The sequence below is a fragment of the Pimephales promelas genome, chromosome 10 (assembly GCF_988280905.1).
Source record: "Pimephales promelas chromosome 10, fPimPro1.hap1.1, whole genome shotgun sequence".
Classification (NCBI taxonomy): Eukaryota; Metazoa; Chordata; class Actinopteri; order Cypriniformes; family Leuciscidae; genus Pimephales; species Pimephales promelas.
This window is the reverse complement of record NC_142778.1, coordinates 26,405,048-26,427,993: the sequence shown is the minus strand read 5'-3', so window position 1 is coordinate 26,427,993 and position 22,946 is coordinate 26,405,048. Positions and strand designations below refer to the sequence as shown.

The 22,946-nt window shown below is 39.0% G+C and overlaps 1 protein-coding gene across 3 annotated transcripts in view; it reads right to left on the bottom strand.

Moving 5' to 3' along the window:
- The window catches only part of kcng4a (potassium voltage-gated channel, subfamily G, member 4a), a 53,058-nt gene that overhangs the window by 4,296 nt on the left and 25,816 nt on the right, over window positions 1–22,946 (bottom strand). For 2 of the 3 annotated variants that reach the window (XM_039650496.2, XM_039650498.2), the window contains exon 2: window positions 19,574–20,491. In XM_039650496.2, the coding sequence (XP_039506430.1) occupies window positions 19,574–20,323 (750 nt within the window). In that variant the 5' untranslated portion in view covers window positions 20,324–20,491. Of the gene's footprint in view, window positions 1–19,573; window positions 20,492–22,031; window positions 22,371–22,946 lie in introns of those variants that run through there. The other variant, XM_039650495.2, reaches the window with a different exon arrangement.

Below are 22,946 nucleotides of genomic sequence, written 5' to 3'. Positions count from 1 at the left end.
GTGATGAAACTAATAGTTTAGTTGGCCTAGTTTTTGCGCTGCCCATTGCACTGCCAAATGTCACTCACTCCCGCCGTGGAGAAACAGGTGTTTAAGCCTATATTTTCTTGTAAATGGAAATTGTAGAATAATATCTGTGTATGTTGTGGGTGTTTTTTATTTGTTAAAGGTGTTAAAGGTTTTATTTGATAAAGGTAACTACATGATGCTTTTTTAAGGCTACGAATGTAAATGCTTATGTTAGAACATAGCAGAATAAAGATGAGTAACTTAGCTTTTTTTTCTCACTTCCGCCATTGAGATAGCATATAAACGGCTATTCTGTCAGTGAGAGACTGTGTACATGTTCGTTAGCTTTGCTATTATAAAGCTGTGGTCAGAGTCGGTCTTGCAATTTTTTTTTTGTATAGGCCTATTTAACCCTTGATCAAATTTCATAAGAGTCGCTCGTCTTGCAACAATGTGTAATGTTTTATGTGTTTATTGTGTGGGTTGCATTAATTCATGTTAATAGCACAGAAAAGGCAGTAGCAATAATAAATATAGGATATCTAATATCGGAAAAAAAGTCCCCATACCTACCTAGTGCCCACCCATTGAAAATAAATGCCCCCCTGCTAAAAGCGGTCTGAAGCCGGCTCTGTTCACAACACAATCACAATAAAAGTTTGGCTCAACCTAACTGCTGCAGTCCCAGAGTAAAATAAAGAAATAAAACAACCAATCACAGAACTACCATTGACATCTTGCCAGCATGCATCAGTCACAGTCTTTGTAAGCACAAACAAACAGGTTATATGAACTGACAGCCACCATTGTGGTATGAATCTCTGATTAAATGTTAGGCGGTTTGGCTGTGCTGTATGAATCTAGAGGGAGGGTCTGAGAAAGCATAAATGGATGTATTGAAAATGACATACTTTTGGGATAATCCGATCTCTGAGCTGCTTAGTGAATGAGATATGGGGACCTAGGAGCAGGGAAGTCAGGAAAAGACGAGGGGTTGGACAGATAATTGAATAATTGAAGCAGCGCTATACTGCCACACACACTTTTATCTGACTGTATACAATTAGAGGGTCTGATAAACAACTCCAAACACATTACCGGCATGTACTGAACTCAACGCTTGTTATGGAGCACATTCTCATTCATATATGTTAGCATACAACACATAAACCCCAGGGGTCATCTGTTTCCTAAAACTCCAATTTGAACTCAAACCTCTAAACATTTTCACATCTTATATTTTCGTGAAAATGCATCAGATATTCATCAAAAAAATATTATTCATGAGAAACGAAACCGCAGCAGGAGTCTATCCCTAAATGCATAAGCACGGCGCATATAGCGGAATGCATGCTGGAAAACCAACTCTATTCCTCTCAATATCTAATATTAAGGCATCTATAAAAAAAAATTCAAATTAAGTTATGGAAAACACTTGCAACTAGGATTCTTCACTTTCAGATATTAGGGCCCTGGGCAAATTATTTTATTACTCAGAGTAAGAGCAACTGCATGATTGAATATTAAATGAACACAAGAAAAATCAGAAAATGTGAAGTACGGAGCCGTTCATAAAGTATAAGACGTGTTAAGCATGGTCCAATTTGTAAAAAATCAAATCTTATTTCAGATTAATCAAAGTTGTCACCCTTTTTACATGTTTGGCACCAACTTCATGAGGTATGGAAGTAGTTCCCATGTCTGGTAGGCACATTTGTTCACTCTCTAGTCCAACTCATCCTTAAAAAAACAAAACAACAACTCACCCATTCCAATAAATTACAATGTATCTTTGTAAAAAAAAAAAAAAGAGCATAAATAAACAACCCATTGCTTCTTACAGGGTAATGTTTTTTTTTTCCAGTAGGAGACCCCATGAAACCTGCTGTTCAGTGAGTAAGGCCACGTTTACACAAAGCCAGGTATTTAGCGAAACAAATATTTTACCTCTTCGTTTTCAAAAATAACATCGTTCACACACTCGCATAAATACGCCGTCGAGCGCCATCATAACTATGCCAAACCTATTGGCGGCAGTGTAGGGAGAAGGATAAAGCCATACAAGCCAATCAGAATCCTCAGAATCGACAAGAGAGAACCTAAAAAGCCGTTTCTCCCTATCTCCCCATTCGTGTAAACGGGGCCTAAGACCCATTCACCAGTTGATTCATTAAACTGTGCCAGCTGAGTAACTTGTTGGCTGTAACAGTCTCAGGTCAAAAATGAAGGCAGCAGCAGAAGAAGTATCAATAACAGATGGATAAATTCAACAGGACAACAGAACATGAAACAATGTGCAGCACACAAACAATACCAGACAATGAGTAATACAAACTGATGAACTTAAATAGACAGAGATAATTAACTAAATGATAAGCAGCTGTGATGATTAATCAGTGTCCATAGAAACTAATGATTGGCGGGAAATTAAGGGGCTGTTTACACCTGGCCACTTCATGCGTTTTCTCAGAGTGCATTTACACATGAGCTGTGTCCCAATTCACATACTATCCGTCCTAAATAGTATTCGAAATAGTCCCAAATCGTAGTATGTTGAAATGAGTGTTTCAAAGATACCCGGATGGTCTACTATATTAGGTCAGAATCCGAAGTGTAGATCGATGCACACTCTAACGGCTGATATTGCTCACAACCCATCGCGCGCTGGACGAGGATTCGGTTAGAACTACAAACACGAGTAAAAAAGGGTTACGAAACTACAGACATGGAGGACGCGCGAGTCCCGCGGTTATGTTGAGAGGTTTAGATAAAGAGGTTTGAGTCATTAATTATCAGTATATAACTTAACGAAAATTAATTTACTCAATTTTGTTCACATTATATTGCATCTGCAGCAGCATTGTGAACTTTTGTAAAGATACGTTTAGCCATTACCTTTTAAATTCATCATTATATTCAAATTGCAAACACGAGGAGAGTATCCGCACAAAAAGACCCATGACAGGCAGATCAATGTGCTCTCTGAAACGGTAGAAAAAAAATCAAATTAGATTGAATGGAGGATTTTAACTGTGACAAGATGATTGACAGGGCAGTTCACGGTGACAGGATGCACGCAGCACGCGACAGAGCTGTCCGTTAAAGATGACGTGATAGTATGTCCCAAAGCTTGCCTACTCTTTTGCTACACACTCAAAAGTATGCACTTTTTCTTCACAAAAAGAGTACATACTTTTAGGCCGTAGTATAAGTAAGCGAACTGGGATGCAGAGCTGGTCTTTTCACGATCAGATAGCTATTCGATCACAGAAAACGCATGAAGTGGCCAGGTGTAAACAGCCCCTAAGACAAAGGAGAACATGTGACTAAAAATAACAAAATTAAAGTCCATGAAAATAAAACTAAGACGAAAACAGCATCCAAACAGAACAGAACTGTGACATTGGCAAAGTTCAGTAAGCTAATATAAATATTTACATTCACATTAATTCAATTAGCTGACGCTTTTTATTAGCATTTTATTACGGATATATTAAAGTTTGGGGTCACTTTTTAAAATGTTTTACTTTTATTCAGCAACTATACATTGCTGAGAAGGAGAGGGATAGAGAGGGAAGCTGGGAGAGTAGAATATATCACAAAGCTCACAGTCATTCCAAGACTGATGTCTTGTCTCTAATGTTTTCGAGCTTTGTCACCGAAGTGATAACATATGAGGATGAGGACTCTCTCAGAGCACTTTCTACAAGCAAGAGGGATGAGTAATGGCCAAAAAAACACATAAAAACAACAAAACACCTTGAAATAGAGGTAAATGGATGTTTAACATGGTTCTGCAGTCCTGCAGTGACAGTAGTATATAGTGTGATATGATGTAATGTGATGAAGTCGTCTCCACTGCACCGCTGCTGCTTACTGTGTCTTCCTGTTCTAACACATCAGCCTACACACTCTGTCTCTTGTCCATAATCTAATCCCATTATTTATTCTCTGTCTCTGTCTTTTCCACTTTCCCTTGCCAAAATATGTGTTGTCGAACATTCGTGGCTCAGAGTCAATAATGCCACGTCATTCTGAGCGTTCCTGGTAAAAGGCCCTATGCAGGAAATTGTTGAGGTCAGCATATTGTTTTAATTTAAACCGGTGTACTCTCGACTCCCCTGTCTTCTCTCTATTCAATATTCGGATTGAACGTTGTTTCAAAGACATAAAGGATAAAGTAAGCAAAAAAACCTGTAAAAGCGTGCTCAATCTGTCATGTTGGGTGTTTACCAGGCTGCGTGTGCTGATGAAGGCGTATGTCAAAATGACCTTGAGATCATTGCCAGAGATTGAGAGAGAGGCAGAGCCAGAGATGGAGTGATTGGGACATTGAAAAAACTATGTGTACTACATTGCAGTAATCCAGAAACCCTCACCCTTCTGGTGTGCACTAATAAAGTAGACACAAAGTAGAGACAGACAGGAACGACAGACGATCAGATATATCCACGTCTGAGTCTAACTAGCAACCAACCTCCATTTTCCTCTCTGGAAAACACACGCACACAAACATAAATAAAATTATAGGTCAAAAAATTTAAGGGTAAAGGGTGAGATTTTCTTGAACTCAAAAAAAAAAAAAATAATAATAATAATTTCTCCTATCCGTGCTTAACATGCATATATATAATTAAGTCTTTTATTGTCAGTTGTGGTTGATTGAACACATACTTGACTGAAAACGTGATACCTCATGTACTTAAAGAAACAGAGTTTAAATACAAACCAATCAATGAAATGAATGACAGGTGAGCATGACAATCAAACTGTAATCAATGAGAAACCATAGACACGAACCAAAAACTGTAGGGAACATGACTAAAACCCACCCAAACCCGACATTCACACAGATAACCATTACGTTTGTGGATTCATAACTAGAAAAAAATAAATATTCAATTCTGTCTTGAATGTTTCTTTTAAAATTCTTTGGAAATCCACAGAAGAGAAACAAGAGAACAACAAAAACATGAGAGCTCAGATCATTTTGCTTTAGACTTTGGTAAAGTTCAAACTTCCCAATGTGAGATTACCGCCTGTGTCTTAGCATAAAAAAAAAAAACTTAGAAGATTAGACATAAAGACATTTGCTCTCCATTTTACCACACAGCTGTCTAGAAGAAACAGTTGAGACAAAGTCAATACAAAATCGAAATTAAACCCATTTCTTAATACATGTTCCTGATCTTATTTTGTTTCAGTGCATGTTTTTTCAAAGAAGAAATGTTTGTCATCATAATCTTTAATCAAAATGTAAAAGCTGTCTGAAACGACAGCTTACATCACCTCGCCTCTTATTTTTTAAAGTCTCTGTCTCTTTCTTTATCTCATCAGAGCTTTCTAAACAACACAGGCACATACAGTTTTAGATGCTTTAATCTGTGTAATCCTTCAAAATTCACTCTACTCAATTTCTCCTCCTGAATAATTTCTCCCTCTCTCTCTTTTCATCCTAGCCCAGAAACCTAAAGTAAAGCACAGGTTTGGATTGTACGGTACAGCCCTGTGCTAGCAAAAATACACAGTGAGACGGTCTCAGAATCTTAAACACCTGCCTCTCCATCTCCTGCTTGCAAAGCACTCCATATATTCAACTGAGACACAGTCGTTCTCTTCTCCCCCTTATGCTCCTATAATAGCGAGTAATGAAGATATAAAGGGATAAATGAGATCCCAAATTGGGCCCCATGAAATCTGATATATTTTTTGGTCTATATGTCTATTGTCTGAACCAAATGCTAAGTTCCCTGAACCCACTGATTGAATAAATCACTCTTTTGGCAAAACCATAAGCACTTTTCACCTGTTTAGACACGACTTGCCAACACATTTTCATTGTAATGCATAATGGTGAGCGAGAAGTGTGTGAGGAGGTCACCGAAGACAAAGAATAGTAATATCTGATGAAATCAGAGCTACTGTGATAGACCATGTTCTTGTCCGTGGTATGAGCACGAGGAAGGCTGGACAAAGGGTACAACCAAACATCAGTAGATTCACTGTGTCCACCATAATCCAAAGATTTAGAGAAGAGAACAGGTAATTACCTTTTTTTTGACATTATAGTACAATATGTAAATGTTGACAGCAATTACTGTATGATATACTATATACTGTACCACAGCATATTGTAAGTAAATATGTTTCAGTACATCACTGTACCAATGTACTGTATATTATAATTGAGAGTTGGTCTAACTGTTTCTGCGCCTAGTATTCCATGTATATTTTTTGTAACTCCATGTTCTCTTTTTGTAGAGTTGAAAGACGTCCACATGGGGGTGGGAGTACAGGTATGTTTTCCCCACACCAAGAGATCCTAATTGTTGATATGGTCCGTGAGAACAATGCCATTACTGAGTGAAATTCAGCAGAAGATCGTTGAGGACCATGTAAATTTTGAGGGTATCAATAGTGTCAGCCTCTCTACTGTTGATCGTGTCCTCAAGTGCAACAGACTGCGTATGATGAAACAGCTATACCAGACTGATCTCATGAAGTGTGTATGACACACCAATTCGTATTTCCATTTTTGGCGTGCTATCAAGACGCATAATCGCCTTTGAGCGTGTTTATGAACGCCATTGACTTACCGTTATATAAATATATGACTTACCTCAACCCCGTCCCTAAACCTAACCGTCACTGGGGTTAATGGCATTTATGACTGTTCCCTTACCATCCTAGGTAAAAAAAAGATATGACTTACCTCAACCCCATCCCTAAACTTAACCGTCACTGGGGTTAATGGCATTTATGATTGGAGATTTGACTGCGTGTACAGACACGCGGAATGACGTGGACGTTAATGGCGTAGACATATACGCATACACGCGGATAGCTCAAAATGCGTAGAGATGACACGCCACCTGACTCGAAAGTGGCGTATATGTTTACGCAAAAGTCATGATGTCATGTTGGCTATACAGAGTGCAATTTGATCGCAACTCAGAGTCAAAGAGCAAAGATTCCAGTATGTAGAGGTTGGCATATAACCAGACACATTCAATGGTGATTACTCTAGGTAGTGATTTACTGTACTGGCCTAAATCACTTTTTCCGTATCACTAACAAAACTATACCTATTTCTACCGAGGGTTTTTCAACTGGATGCAATGGGAATACCCCATGAATGAATCTCACCAAAAGGAGAAGGAGAAGCCGTAATGTACAAAGTAATTGGCCATTGGGCCATTGTTGGTGTTCCTGGGCAGCATGGTGGCAATGTCACACTATGTGCTGCCATCAGTAATCATGGGGTTGTCCACCATCAGGCCAACCAACCTGGGGCCCTACAACACTCACCAGCTCCTCCTTTCCCTCAATCACATGTGAGATGCTCTGTTAGGGCAGCAGGATGAGAATCCCATCTATGTTGTTGTTTGGGACAATGTGAGTTTTCACAGAGCCCTCCAGGTTACTTTGATGGCTACTTTCTGGCATACATTGCGTCTATCAAGTAAGGGTACTGCTGGAGTTGGAAGTACTGGTTGTTTAGTTCTGTACTATACTAGACGCTCGGTGGAAATGAGCCATAACTGCGTTGTTCTCATTTTGTTCACTCTCTTCAGCGTCCTCTCTCACCAAGTCCCTGAACACCACTACTGCACTCGGTCCATTTGATCTGCCCTTTATAGCAAGTTACTGCAAATTCTGTCAAACGAGTTTTACTACTGTAGTCTTGCACCAGCAGTTTTGTGGTTTCCATCTGCCAGAGCATCTCTGCATCAGTCTATAGAAATCTGAGGGGGGCAACCATTATAAATTTTAGAAGTGTATTAGCCCCAGCTTCCTCTGCTAATTTTTTAGAGACAGACATATTTCATTTTGTTTGGCTGCAGTGAAAAAAAGCAGCCATTAAAACAATGACTTCCACACCAAATTGACATATTTATTATAGCTAGCTATCTGTTGTGGCTCTCTACTTGTTACCATCACAGTAACATAACTCATGAAAAGTATATACAACGGAAGAGTCTGCTTCCGCTGTTGACCACAGATTCAAGTATGTTTCTGGCCTAAGTGTAAATGGCACTGTAACATCCTCTCCTTCCCTCTCAGAGCAGCATCTCTAGCTTTTAGTATGGGCCCAAGAGACATTGAACAGACATGGATACCTAACAGCCAACCCATAAACATCTCAGTGGAAAAATAACCAAGAGGTCAACAGAAGGGTTTATTCATCATGCTGGCCTGTTAAGAAGTCTTCAGGGTTTGGTGGAAATACATAATGCTTATTTACACAATTTTGGCATGCAAAATAAATAACCACATTCAAATTTACCATGACGATTATGGACATGCAAATCTGAAACCAATGCTACCATAATATTAGAACAAACTTGAATGTCTCTAAAAAATAAAATGCCATGAACCTAACGTTGGTAAATCCAGAGACTAGTTCATACATGGAAGCATTATCATAGCCTAGTAACTTAAATGTTGCTTCCCAGAAAAAATGTATATCAATGGATTTTAACGGCTCTTGCCATTCAAACACACACTATGGGGCAGTGATCCGAAGAGAAATTTGACAATAAAAATGTTATGCTAATGCTAATTAGCATGCTAATGTTGCTATACTACCCCTTGCCTTGTGGCAACTCTCATTTTCACACAAAAACAAAAAAATTGAGCTTGCATAGCTAGAAGAGTCTGCATACTTGCATAGTAGGGCTGGGCGGTATGACGATATTACCATGGTATACAATATCTATGTTAGAGATTTTGCTGTATCGTGTATATAACAATATGTAAATACATTGCACTACTGACACTTCAGTGAAATGCATGAATGAGAAAGAGCAGGATGTGCTTCATGTTAAAAAAGTTATAAGCACAATATATCCTTAAAAGGAACACGGGCGGTGCTGGTGCTGACTGGCACACAGCCAAAGCACGTGGACAGAAAGCTGCCTCTCTCAGAAGGTGATATTTTGGATGCGCTTGATGTTAAAAAAAGCACAATAACTTAATAATCAACAATCACAATAAGCAGTGAAAAAGAACAATGAAGCGAATGCACAAAACGCAGCATCTCTCAGCATGCAATCGCGAATTCAACACGTCTTATTACACTTGAATGGTCGAATACACACATTATTATGCCAAATCACCCATCGTAGAGTATTTATATAAAAAAAGACGGTTATTGTATTGTCTCAAGTGAAAGTATGGGTGTAAACTGGATGTGCATCAGTATAATGGATCCGTTTGTGTGTTTGGTCTTAAAGTGACAGCAGCCTAATATACCTTCTGCTCTGTGTCAATATTGTGAATCCAACAAAACAGAAATATAAGAAATAAATTAATAATTTTATAAGAAAATAAGTGTGGCGAGCAGGACGAGGCTGAGGGCCATGAGAGAGTGGCACGAGGCCCGTGGTGTGATTACTGATGAGCAGAAACATAAAAAGAGGAGCGATGACAGTGGAGATCAAGAGGAACAGGCCTGATTTTATGTTGTGATTTGTTTCTGTTTTGTGTGGCCAGCAGTCATCCAAGAGGGGCTGCTGGCTTAAAACTTTAATTTTTGTATTTGTTTATTTATTTTAGGGATGCACCGATATGAAAATTTTGGGCGATACCGATAATTCTTTATATTTGAAAGCCGATAACCGATATATCGGCCGATAAACTTAAATCCAAATTTTTATCTAATTTTGAGAGCCTGATTACAAAAACAAAAGTCTCACAATTAAATCCACGTCCCAAGGCAAGTGCACAATTTTAATGATATTCTCATTATAGTGTTGTATAGCCGATATGACAGATTTGCGTTGCACATGTTGTCCCGAACCAGATTTTCATTTTTTGAATTACGAAATTTCGATCATATTTCAAAAAATTTAAAAACATAAACAGTTCTCAACAAGTGTCTCAGTTGAAGGGAATAATACATTATTTATCGGTTTTAATATATCGGCCACATTTTCTTACCAGGCCGATAACGATAACATTAAATGTGAACATATATCGGCCGATACTGATATGCTCGCCGATATATCGGGCATCCCTAATTAATTTATTTATTCAAATGGTTGAATGTTCGCTGGTTCCCACCTCCTTCTTCCCATAACAACTGAACCTCATTACAATAACTAACTGCTCTTGACTGAATAACTTTTTTAGCTTTCATAAGCAGTGCATATTACAGGGAAGACTATTCAATTTCTGTTTTCATTCCAACTACATGTTAAATAAACCTACTGTACATTAAAAAAACTTTAATTTGTTGTCATATTGTATAGTGTTGTCATTTGAAATTAGATAAAATATCGCAAAATAACTATATTGTGATATATATTGTTGTAAAATAAAATATTGTCGTGAAATAAAATAGCTAATTTAGCAAAATAAGAATTTGGTCCTATCACCCAGCCCTTTTTCATAGAATATGATCCAGGCCTTTGAGTACAGAATAGTAACGGCTGCATAATGCAATGCCTGTCAGCAGGGGCTGAAAACTCAGAGAGACACAAAGAACAATGGATAAAGCTGAGAACAAGAAAGTCCTAGGACTAAGCACTAAGACTTCAAGGGTGATTAATCTTCAAACAGGACAGAGACCTGAAGCATACAGCAAAATACACACTTAAAACCCAAAACACTAATGTCCTGGAGTGACCCAGTCATTCTAATTAAGCATCTGTGAAATTACTTAAACATTGCAGTTTTTAAACAGTTTCTGCTTCACTTTATAAAGTCGAGGCATTGGTTTCTTTTCGCTACACACAGTAATTGCTGCCAAAGTTGACTCTGTGGCACTAACTGTTAACTGTAGAAAGGGAGGCAAATACTATTATTCTATTATTATTTTATAAAACATAAATTATCTTACAAAACTTCAATGCATAAAATCGCAAACATGTTTTTAATGGACTCATTTAAAACAAATGTGGAAAAGTTTAAAAATACGATTGTTAAAAATGTGGTTTTATGTCTATGCACAAAAAAGTAGGAAGAGAGAGAGAGAGCACCCACCAAGTGTGGCCTACACAAGATGAGTTTTATACATCTGAGTATCTTGAAAATTTAATTCAAGAAAATTATAGGGGAAGATAACAAGCAGACGGGCATTAAAAATGCATCTTTAACTCTGGGATGAAACTACTTGTGGAATGAATCTTTTGATGGATGACACTATTTACTCCATTTACTATCTCTGCATCTGCTGAATCAAAAATGAGTATGCAGCACAAGTAGAAACTTTATCAAACATGCACACATATATTAACAGACTTGCAACCCCACACCATGCATCCTCTCACTGTTGTTTCCCTTTTCTTCTCTTCTATTATACAAAAATTAAAAGCAAAAAAATCCAATAAAATATTTTAAAATAGAAGGCTTTTAGAACAGTGTTTTTTTTGCATTGTGATGCAATCTGAACCAGTGGACTGGACTCCTCTTGAAGCAACCTTGGTTTGAGTGACTTCTGGTTACCCTAAGCTTGTAACCATTTCACCAAATAAAGACAAGCAACACTGCACAGAGGAAGCCACGTGTGTGTTTGTTTACGTACACTTGTGAGACACTCCAGAGTTTCTTTTTGTGAACTCTGTAACCTTGGAACTAAAAATATGTTAGTGCTCCGAGTAAACAACAGGCAGGCATAAGCACAGCTTCACTTCGGAACATTTTCTTTCAAGTCATGCTGCTCATTTAAGAAGTTCAAGCAAGTCAATTCATTCTGGACTGCAGCTCCAGTTTTAAAAAAGGTGATTCTGGACCAATGACACTTTTGACCTACACTGGCACTTTTTGGCTTGGAAACTCCTGCTGTTAAGTGTCATATAAAAACCTATTCTGTAAGCAGCATGTGTGGACAATCACATCCCAATTTCTCCTGCATCAATATTGGAGCACCGCAGGGTTGCCAGTTCTCTTATTTCCTTCTCACTTTTGATAAAAAAAACACGTAGAACTACAAAAAAGTCAATTTGCAGTAGAGAGACAGTCTGCATTGTAAAAGGGAAAAACTAAAACTCAATTCTCTCAAAGCCATTAAATTAGTATCAGTTGTTCCTACATTTAGGCTAATGAAAGTTTTTGGTAAATCATGATTTGTTTGTGTAAACATTTCCATGTAGATTTCATGAACAAAATTAAGTTAATGAGTTGTAATTAAAGGAGTAGTTCAGTAGTTTACAAAAAAAACTTTTGCTGATAATTTACTCACCCCCATGTCATCCAATATGTCCATGTCAGGCTTTAAATGATACCAGACGATGAATAAGGGTGTATTTCACCTAAATGAGTGTATTTTAATTTCGCAATTTCAATTTTGCATTTTGAAAGGTAATAGAAATGCAACCACTGTCTAAAATGCACATTTGTCAACCAATGTTAAAAATTAAAATTTGTAAGGCCTGCATTATTTAAATCAGTGTAATTAGCAAAACATATTTATTAAAAACTACAAGGTCCATGGAGGTACTGGTAATTTTTATGGGTTGACAAAACATGGCATCAACAGAACACTTCTACAAGCGCACCCAATCTTCATCTAATGTTTCTTTTAATTCCGTTCTTTGACTGCGTCACTTTGGCCTCATTATGCTGAGTTTGAGTGATTTCCGCCCACTCAAGGGGAAACCTGTGGCATATTGTTCCGATTGAGCTGTGTATTGTTCACTCTACCTTATATTAAGGACCCAGGCCAGAGAACAGTGGCTAAGATCATTGCTAACCCTGCAACACCACCTGTTCCAGGATCCCCCCTTCTGGCAAATCATACAGCCAAAATGCAAAACTGCAACACCGCGACAAAACCACTCACGACTCGCACCTGTACCGACACCATCTGGCCCTCTGTAATACTCTGTTCAACATAGCATGAGCAGGACATGTACAGCATTAGTTAATCTGTCTGATGGGTGTGTGGAGACTATGATCGGTCACAAGGAAAATAAAACTAACTTTGGTTTGAACTGCATGACTGGCTAAATCTCATGAAACTCACAGAGATGAATGTGATGCAGAGCTGTAAAACGACTTTAAATATTCCCTTACTTTATGTGCTTGAGCACAGTCAGATGATTCATTTATCAGTTACATTTTGCTATTTTTTCTCAGCACTTTCATCTAACATATGTAAATTATGAGTTCCACTTGCATGCATCTCTTCATGCATGTAATCAAGTGACTACACCTGCAATATAAAATATTTTGATGGGTGTAGCGGTAAGTAAAATTCCAGGTAAAGCCAGCTCTTTTTAGAAGGTTTCCATCAAATAACAATTATTATTGATTTTTTTTTGCTGCAAACACAAAGCTACTCATTGCTTGATGCATTGGCTGGAGACTTTTAGCTAAATTAAAAACACTGCGTTCATGACATCATACTAAATATTTTACTCCCCTCTTCATTTTTTTCAATTCAGGCCAATTTCAACATGTAATAGTTTATAATTTTAAAAGAATAAATGTGCCAATTAATCTTCTCTCTTGGCAAGTAAGAGGAAACACATTGAGCCATCCCTACGTAAGGGTGTGAATAAATTTATGTCAAAGACTGATTAGTGACTGATTCAGGAAACCCACCTAGTCGATTTAAAAAAAAAAATGTTGTTTTATTTTTAAGATGTTTAGCTTCACTTTCACAGGATACTGTGAATTAGTGTGTGTCTCACCAGCATTGGTGAGTGAGAGTTTGCAGGATGCTCATGGCATACAAACACCCTTGGTTCTGAGTCCTTGCTGACTCAAACAAAGGAAAATTTACACCTGCAGCCCAGGGGAGGAGAAAAGGAGAGAGAGTAAGACAGCATGGGGGAAGGACAACAAGAGTAACAAGAGTAAAGGTGAGAAAAGGCAGAGAAAAGAAGCTCAAAAGAAGAAAAGATAGAAATTAATATTTAACTTTCCACTCCAGGTTTTTTTTTTTTTTTTCACAAAATTTCTAATGGCCCCCAGAATATTTTGTTGTATGAATATTTCAACACGCAACAAATCAAAAGAAAGAACAGAGTCTTTGCTAAAAGGGTAACTAAACCCCTGGCCTGACTCCACCCACTGGCAATATTTGAAAAATGCTGAAAAAGTGGGCAGACCCCAGCAGAGATAGAGGGGACGAAACAGATGCTAAAACACTCTATCCTGATCGTTTTCAATACTCGCAATTCCAACTCCTGACTCGCTACAGTGGTTTTGACGAAACAAGCTGGTTTTTATACTGCCAAGGGCGTAGCTCGTACCAAGAGCGTGGTGAGCTGAAACCTGCGTACGTCACAAAGAACCGCTAATATCCAATAGGAAAATCCAACTGCAGTAACCACCGTTCAACCTGAAGAGGGCAGCACTAAGAGGTTTTTACACCATACATTGTAGAAATGAAACGCTTTATACAAAAAATATCAAAAAAGTTACTCGAATCAATGACTGGTTTTAATAAAGATCCATTCTTACAGATCATTAACTAAAAAAAGTTGGTTTAGGGTTTAGTTACTCTTTAAAAAAAACGAAAACAATTTAAAACAAACTTATTATTCTACCTTAAAGGTGCAGTAGGACATCTGGGAAAATGCTCATTTTAACCTGATAGCAGTAAAAGTGTACGTCCCACTCTCCCTGCAAATCGGCATCCAAAGCCACGCCTCCTGAAAGCATGACCGCGCACAACCAAGAAGACAGAGAAATTGTTACTCCAATATCATGTTTCATTCACCGGTGAAAAAACATTATATTACAGTTAGTAACACAACAATACCAAAATTTTATTAAACGTGATTGTTTAGCTTGCAAAATATAGCTTGTGTAATAATATTTCTTCTTGCATGACAGGGTTTCCACGATGAGAGTCTACTTGGCTCGCTTGAATGCACTGACTTATGTCTGCGTGAACAGCCTGCGCAGAAACACACATTGACCGAAAGGGAACACATTCTATAGGACCGTTCGGACCGAAATATACGATTGAACAAACATTTTATGGTCCTATATGCTTCCACAGACAACATATTTATAAAATTACATTTAGACCGGTTAAGAGAGGGATTGCTATTAAGATATGATGAGACTTAAACCAGCATAACGAAACAAATATGCAGAGAATCACCAAAGGGGATTAATTAAGGCATTCTTTTTAAAACAACCCTTGAATATGGGGGAGTTTCATTAAATGCATTTTTGTTAAATACTACATCCAGATAAGATTCAGAACGATGATCAAAACATAGATGGAGAAGACTGAGTCCATCAACACCCCCAAAGCTCGCATGGTCCTATACCTTGTCCTGGTCGACATTTCATTCGGTAACAACATCAGGCACTTTTGAATTGTATGCTTTTTAATGTTGATAGCTGTGTTATTTTACATGTGTATTTGCTTACAAATGCTATTGCTTGTTTCTGTTTCTCCTTCACATGATTTTAATCGGGAGATTCAGTACTCTTTCAGAAGACGCGTCATAGATCCCCTAATGTCTAACTGTGAATAAAGCAGAGGGAAAACTAGAAAAAGCAGGGCTAGAGTGTATCTATTGTAGGACAAGAGGAGACAAAATGTTAATTATGTATAAGAAGGAGTCCATAGGGAAGATCCTTTTGTAAGGATCCACTGGAGGTTGTAGCGAGAACCCAAGTGCAGTTTTTAATTCAAAATAACACAAAACAAGATCAAAACATAAAACAAAGCAAGACGTGGCATGAAACAAAACCGACATATTGATATAGACTTGCAAAACAGAGGTCACAGAAAACAATACTTGACAAAGACACAAGGAAAACATAAGGGCTTAAATACACAGACTAATGACAAGACAAGTGACACCAGTGAACAATGAACAGACCAATGACAAAACATGGCAGGATCACATGACAGACATGGAACATGACATGAACAAACCAAAACGTGACAGAGACAAGACCATCTTGTCCAGGGTCTCTGGCTGGGCAAGCGTGACATGAACAGCCTCTCGATCAGGAGGCGTGACGTGAACATCCTCTGGCTTGCCGGCCGTGATGTGAACATTCTCTTGCTCGGCGGGTATAACATGTACCATCTCTGGCTTGACGGGCATAACGTGAACAGTCTCTGGCTCGGCGGGCGTGACATACAGGCTCTGTAGGACTGACGTGAGGAGCAGGCTCGGTAGGTCAGGCATGACGTGAAGTTCAGGCTGGACGCGAAGAAGCTCAGGCTCGACAGGCATGACGTGAAGCTCCTCAGCCTTGGCAGACATGACGCTCAGGTATGTCGTGAAGATCCTCAGCCTTGGCAGACATGACGCTCAGGTATGTCGTGAAGATCCTCAGCCTTGGCAGGCATGACGCTCAGGTATGTCGTGAAGATCCTCAGCCTTAGCAGGCATGACGTGAAGCTCAGGCTGGTCAGGCATGATGTGAAGATCCTCAGCCTTGGCAGGCATGAAGTGAAGCTCAGGCTGGTCAGGCATGATGTGAAGATCCTCAGCCTTGGCAGGCATGACGTGAAGTGGCTCAGGCTTGGCAGGCATGACTTGGAGCCTCTGAATTGGTGAGTACTGCAGGGTTGCGGGGCTCCTCGTCCACCAAACCCACAATAAAAGTGGAGCCGCTTATCAAAAGGGCATTGTCAATCGGGACCGCACCAGATCGTTTAGCCCTAAATGAAAAATGTCCTTAAAAGTCACCTTTGACAGAGTTTCAATAGAGACAGAACTGCTGGGTTCATTGAATGGGTCAAGCATTCTGTGAGGATCCACTAGAGGAAAGTTGTTGCAAGAACCCAAGTGCATTTATTCAAAAATAACATATAACAAGATCAAACATGAAACAAAAGTATGGCACACAACTGTGTGACTTCCGCAACAGAGGTCAAAGGAAATAATCCCTGACAAAGACACAGGGCAAACATGAGGGCTTAAATACGCAGACTAATGACAGGACAAGGGAAACCTGTGAACAATGAACAGATGATTAACCAAATAGGCTTGTTCGACTTGAACCGGCGCTGCACAGACTGATCGGTTTATGACATCAAAGTACCGCGAGAACGATTCGAAAGTAAGCTGTCTGCTCTCTTATCGCTCTCGCGGTACATTGAAGTCATACACTGATCGGTCTGTGCAGCGCCGGTTTAAGTCGAACAAGCCTAATGACAAGATATATGGCAGGATCACATGACAGACATGGAACATGACATGAACAAACCAAATCGTGACAATCGTATGGATGCTCAGATTCTTTTGGCTTTTAAATATATAATAAACTGTTACAAAACCTGCAGATGGTTTACCCATGAGTACTTCCAGTACCAATATAGGAGCACCACTTCTGACTTATCTAGCTGCCGCAAAGATAAAGGGTATTAGGGCATATGAAGCCAGATAAAACTCATCTTATCACCTTACAAGAATGTATTTATTGTTATCTAAACCATATAAACAAGCTGCTGCTTGGGATAATGAGAACACAGCCTGCTCTCAAACACACAAGATATTTAACCTCTCTGGATCGATTCCCAAGGTTGTCAGATTAAACAAGTTCAGATGCTACTCCATAAATGTGTTGTATCTCTTATCAATCCATATCACACTGAAAACACAAAACACAATTTCAATTGCACTACAGAGTTCAGGATTCACAATGAGAGTGTATACAGGGGCCTCAAAAGTATTCAGACACTTAAATCACATTTAAAATGCTTGAATGATGTAACATTCGATTCAAATTATCAAACCAAGCGGCAGCCATCTACAAACAAATTATGCTAGACCTCACAACAGATTTTACTTCACTTTACTTCACCAATGACTTTCAGTGGATGGATTTTCAAGTAGATTTACATGTTCCACTAATAATTGACAAGAAATTGTCAAAATACTTCTTGTCTTGATTTTGAATAAAACAATATATCTATTGTTTTAAAAAATTCAAAACTTTATAGGTGTGCTTGTGCAACTTTTCTTTAAAATAAATGCTACATGGTTTGATATTTTGTTGTCATTCCTATATATTTATGTATTCGTCAAGTGTCCAGATAATTTCTGAGACTACTGTACACTCATTTAGATTATTTTAAGCTGCATAAGCTACAGGGCTCTGTTTAGGTCACCCTTATGCCAAAAGTTCACGAGAAGTCTGTGGCTTGTTGAATTTATGCACTGTTTTTCTCTATTAGCTCATTGTGAGTTTGCTCACAGTGTTTCTCACTTCTGTTGATGTTTCCTGTTTATTAGAGATTTGCTGCCTTGTCTTTCCGGATCTGATATTGAGCTCTAAACTAAAAGTCTTGTTGTATATAATTTATAGGGGAATAAAACTAAATAAAAAATGGTGAAGTGTGAAACATCAATCTGTACATCTTCACAATCGACTGCACACAAAGAAAATTTGAAAGTGCTGTGAGAGACAGAGGAGGTCATCTTATTATCACTCAGTGAACACATGCGCACACGCGCACATATACACACACACATTTATGAGCAAAGATGAATGACTCCATGCTCAGGCCATTCCTTTTCTACCATGCTGGTGACACTGACAAACGGCTCAGCAGTGTGAATTAAATATGACAGTCCTGCTGCTTCCAGTGCCTGTTGGATGCTATGCTGGCGTAACTGCATAGACATCGCCAGATCTTACCTTGACATATACACAAGCACATCCAATTACACACAAAGTCCTACATTTTTCAATTCAAAACACGTGGAGCGAAACTCCAGGCAAATGAAGCTACAGTCAGCGGCCTACCCCTTACACCCTTACACTTTAGACAGTGTAAGGTATCTGCCTAAGGGCAATTAAAATTCATAGTCATTTAACAGCAAAAAGGTCTAGTCTTCTCAAGCGGACCCCCCTGTGTGCCTGCTGACATTCCGGAGGTCCTCTATGGAGCTGGTTCATTATTCTCTATGTATGTTTGCTGACATTGTGGAGGCATTTCTGGTTCAGTTCATTACTCTCTGGGTATTTACTGACATTGGGGAGCCCTGCTGAGGTGCATTCATTATTTCTCACTAGGAACAGCACACACAGGTCTGCTTGAAGACCAGAAACTCACCTCCAATGACAAACTCGTATTCTACCTGAGGAGAAGGGGGTCTAAGTGAACGGCTGAACATGTATTTGGCTTTTGCTGCTTACACATTGTATAAAAATAAAAAAAAAGAATCGAAGGAAAATGTAGAGAGAATTGCTACAAATGGATTTACATATACTAAATTACACTATTTCCAATGTGTTGGCTCGATATGAAAGCATTTATGCATTTGAGAGCATGATTTTTTTCAATCATATAGACTTAAATGCTTAATTCAATCCCAAAAGTGAACATTTTGTCATCATTAAAATTAAATATGTGCATCATATAAAGCAATTAAATCATTTCATAAAACTTAAATTGCTTGATTCATATTCATATAAATTGCCCCTTGTTCAGTAAATGTTAAATGACCATCACTAGCTCAACCCTCATGTTGTTTCAAACTTGTATGACTTCCTTTCTTTGTTGGAACACAAAATATATTTTGACAAAAAAAAAAAAGTCATAATGGTTTGGAACAACATCATGATGGACTTTTCATTTTTTGGGTGACCAATCTCCTTAATCAGGTTAAGACATTTTGTATGCACTCACCCTATTCTCCTCCTCTCTGAGATCCGGCATGGTGCTGATACACAAGCTGATCACTGTCACCGCCACCATCACCACAGAAAAACAAGCAAATATCTTTCCTGGCAAGCCCGACTGAGGGTTCTCCACCATGTCCCTAAGATCGTTCATGAACTTGCGGTAACGTGTCTCCACTACAGGTGGGCGCAGCTGCATTCTGCGCTGACGGCGCTCCTCTTCCCGCCGCTCCAGCTCAGCGACCTCCTCAATGCGCGTGTACATCTTGCGCTTGCAGCAGCGTTCCATGTAGGTCATCTCCACACCCCAATAGTTGAGCTCTTCGTGCAGCGAGAGTGCGCACATCTCCCGTAACATACGTAGCTTTCCTGCTGCTAGGAAGTTAAGGATTACGCGAAATGCACTGGGGCTACGGTCAAAGAAGAATTCACGGCAGGCCTCATCGTAATCGTCACAAACGCGAGCAATTTCCTCAGGGCTGCTGCAGGGTTTTAGACGTCCTAAGCGTGTCAAGGGGAACTGCTCTAGCGTACTCCAAGGGAATGTGTAACGGTTACCCCCCACGTTGATGAGGGCCTGCAGGCCGTGGTCTACAGAAATCAGATCTTCTGATCGGCGGATGAACTGAGCGCGCTGATAATACTCTCCCTTGATGGTCTCTGTTTCTGGGATCTCAGTAAAGATGTGGTCCAAGCTGCTGTCGTCACTGACCGAGAGGTTGCTAAAGTCATGATTGGCGTTGCTGATGATTGGCATGGTGGCATTGAAAAGGAAAGTTGATCAAAGTGATGGGCAAAGCTCTGGTCGTTTCAGTGTTAGCCTGATACCTGGGTGCTGGGCATTGAGGTGTTTATTTGAAGGTAGATCCCATAGGATCTTGTGCACAGTTCAGTGAAGAGCCAAACAGCCCACATCATTTGCACCCTGTTGGAGACAAAGAAACATCAAAACTTAAAGAGGTCAAATAGTTGTGTTCATAAAATCAGTTTGATAAGTTTGAAATAACTTTGTTAAAATTGAACAAAATTGAAAATAGAAATTGAATCAGGTCCATATTTACAGCCTTGCTCTTCGTATTTCAATAAAGAAGGACACTATAGTGTCTGGAGGCTGGATCTATTAGCAGAGACCTCCAAACATCCCACAACTCTTCTTAACAGAGATTGAATAATTTGCTGTTGTCAAGGTGTTTCATTATGCTAGGGTGGGAGTGATAAACTATTTATTAATAGAAACATATTCCCACTGGGAGTAAGGCTTGCTTTACTGTGTGGAAAGTTAATTGAGGAAAGTGTGTTGAGCAGCCCAGTGCTGTGGCTCTATCAAGAACATTCTTGCTCTCCAGTACAGGCTGATGAGCAGAAAGTGAGGGGAGCAAGATGCTTCATAATCACACATAAGCAGGTGTTAAAATAGGGTGGAAATTAGGAAGGATGAACCAAGCAGACAATGCATGATAATAGCAAACGTGTCTAAACAATGGCAAAATAATGTGCATACTTTTATAACAACAGACAGCATGCAAGAAGGGTCAGGGGCCACTTCTGTTGCCTTTAAAAGGCTTATTTAAAAATCCACAACACGTCTGAGTGATTTAGCGACTTCATTATACTCTTTTTAAAATCATTATACTGTAACTTTAACCACAAACACCAAAACATTTCCACAATGTCTAGGTCTGATCTGGTTGCTAAAATCCTTTTTGACGACCAATCAAATTAGTTTAGAACAAATACTTTTGCAAGCAAAATTTTAATCCATTATAGTATATTATTTTTTGAGTAAAGAGCCCGTTCACTTATTGAATTTCACTTAGTATCTTCATTTGATTGAAGTATGTTCAATCAATATATGCCTCCAATAAAAAGTTAATGTAACACATTAACATAGACTTAAAAAGTCCATGTAACACATTTAGCAAGTGTTAGGCTATATTAAATTTGTTTCTTGTGCTAGCTGCAAGTTGAAATCTAAAACGATCTCATCATTTATCAACACAGACTGCTGAGGGCATCACAAAACTGTATTTTTATACTCAAATATTTCTTCCTCAAAATTTGCCTACCAAAAGAATCGTTCGTGCAATTGTAATCCGGACCTTTAGGACTAATCAGAATCTTTAAGACGAATGGTTACCTTACGATTTCAATAGCCAAGTAGCCTACCTATAATATCCCATCATAAATAGCCGAAATAATTTATGAAAATTCCTGGCTCATTCACAAATATAAGGCTACAAAATTATCGTTCAATATGGTAAGTTCAAACACTGCTGAATTTAAATGTATTAGCCTATGTATTAGACTAGCCACGAACATCAAATAAAGCTAAAGCGAAACCAAACGCACCACTGACATCCTAAAAGTTGATAAATAAGCAATATAGGCGAAATGAACAATGATTCTCTAAGTTTAATGAATAAAATCTACAAGAGCATCAAAGTAGAAACTCCCAGCCTACTCACCGCTCGCCACGACTCCGGTCCTCACTTTCTTCAGCAGAGACATTTTCTGTGCATATTGCTCCATAACAGGATAAACGAACTCACTTTAGAATTTACTTAACGCTTCTTGGTGAAATGCTGAAGTTAGGGGCGGGAAAATTATTACAGCGCGAATATTCTTCGCTGGCACATCATCACTGTCCCGCGCGCCGCTCAGAGTCACTATCACTGCATAGACGCGAGCGAATGTGTGTGTGTGTGTGTGTGTGTGTGTGTGTGAACGCCGGTCGGTCGCGCGCCCCTCTCGCTCCTTGACAGAGGCACTGTAAGTTTAAAGAGAAGTCTAAATCATCGTGGGGATGTACTGAAATCAAGCCCTGACCACGTACTGATCGCACTCCGACAATATAGCAGACTATTTTATTGCACGTTCCTTTTTTTTTTTTTTTTTTTGATGTGCACGTCATTGAACGTCAACACTGAGACATGATTAATCACACTCGCAATAACCTCTTCCCTGGTGACAATGGCGTTTTCAACCCATTTCTGAATCCAACTGTGTATGAAGATCATAAGGTAAAATAGTCTGCTTTCCTATTGAATATTTGTTTCATGGCTAATGAGGTTTATCAACCGCAATATTCCATTGCAGTTCCTATATCTACTACAAGTGCAAATCTGTGTTTGCTGAAATTATGCATTGCACACAGTGCAAACACCCCGGGACAACCCAATTAGTTTGATTCAGTATTTGCAAACATGCTGTTCACCTGGCAGCACTATTATGGAGCTTACAACCAGACACATAATGTGTGCATACTGTACTCATTAAGATGGACATGCCAGGGAAATGCTAAAATAACTAAGCTGTTTGCACGGGTCCTGGTGGCATATGAATGGAAAGTGAGACAGCTGGCATTGTGCACTCAGTCTCTC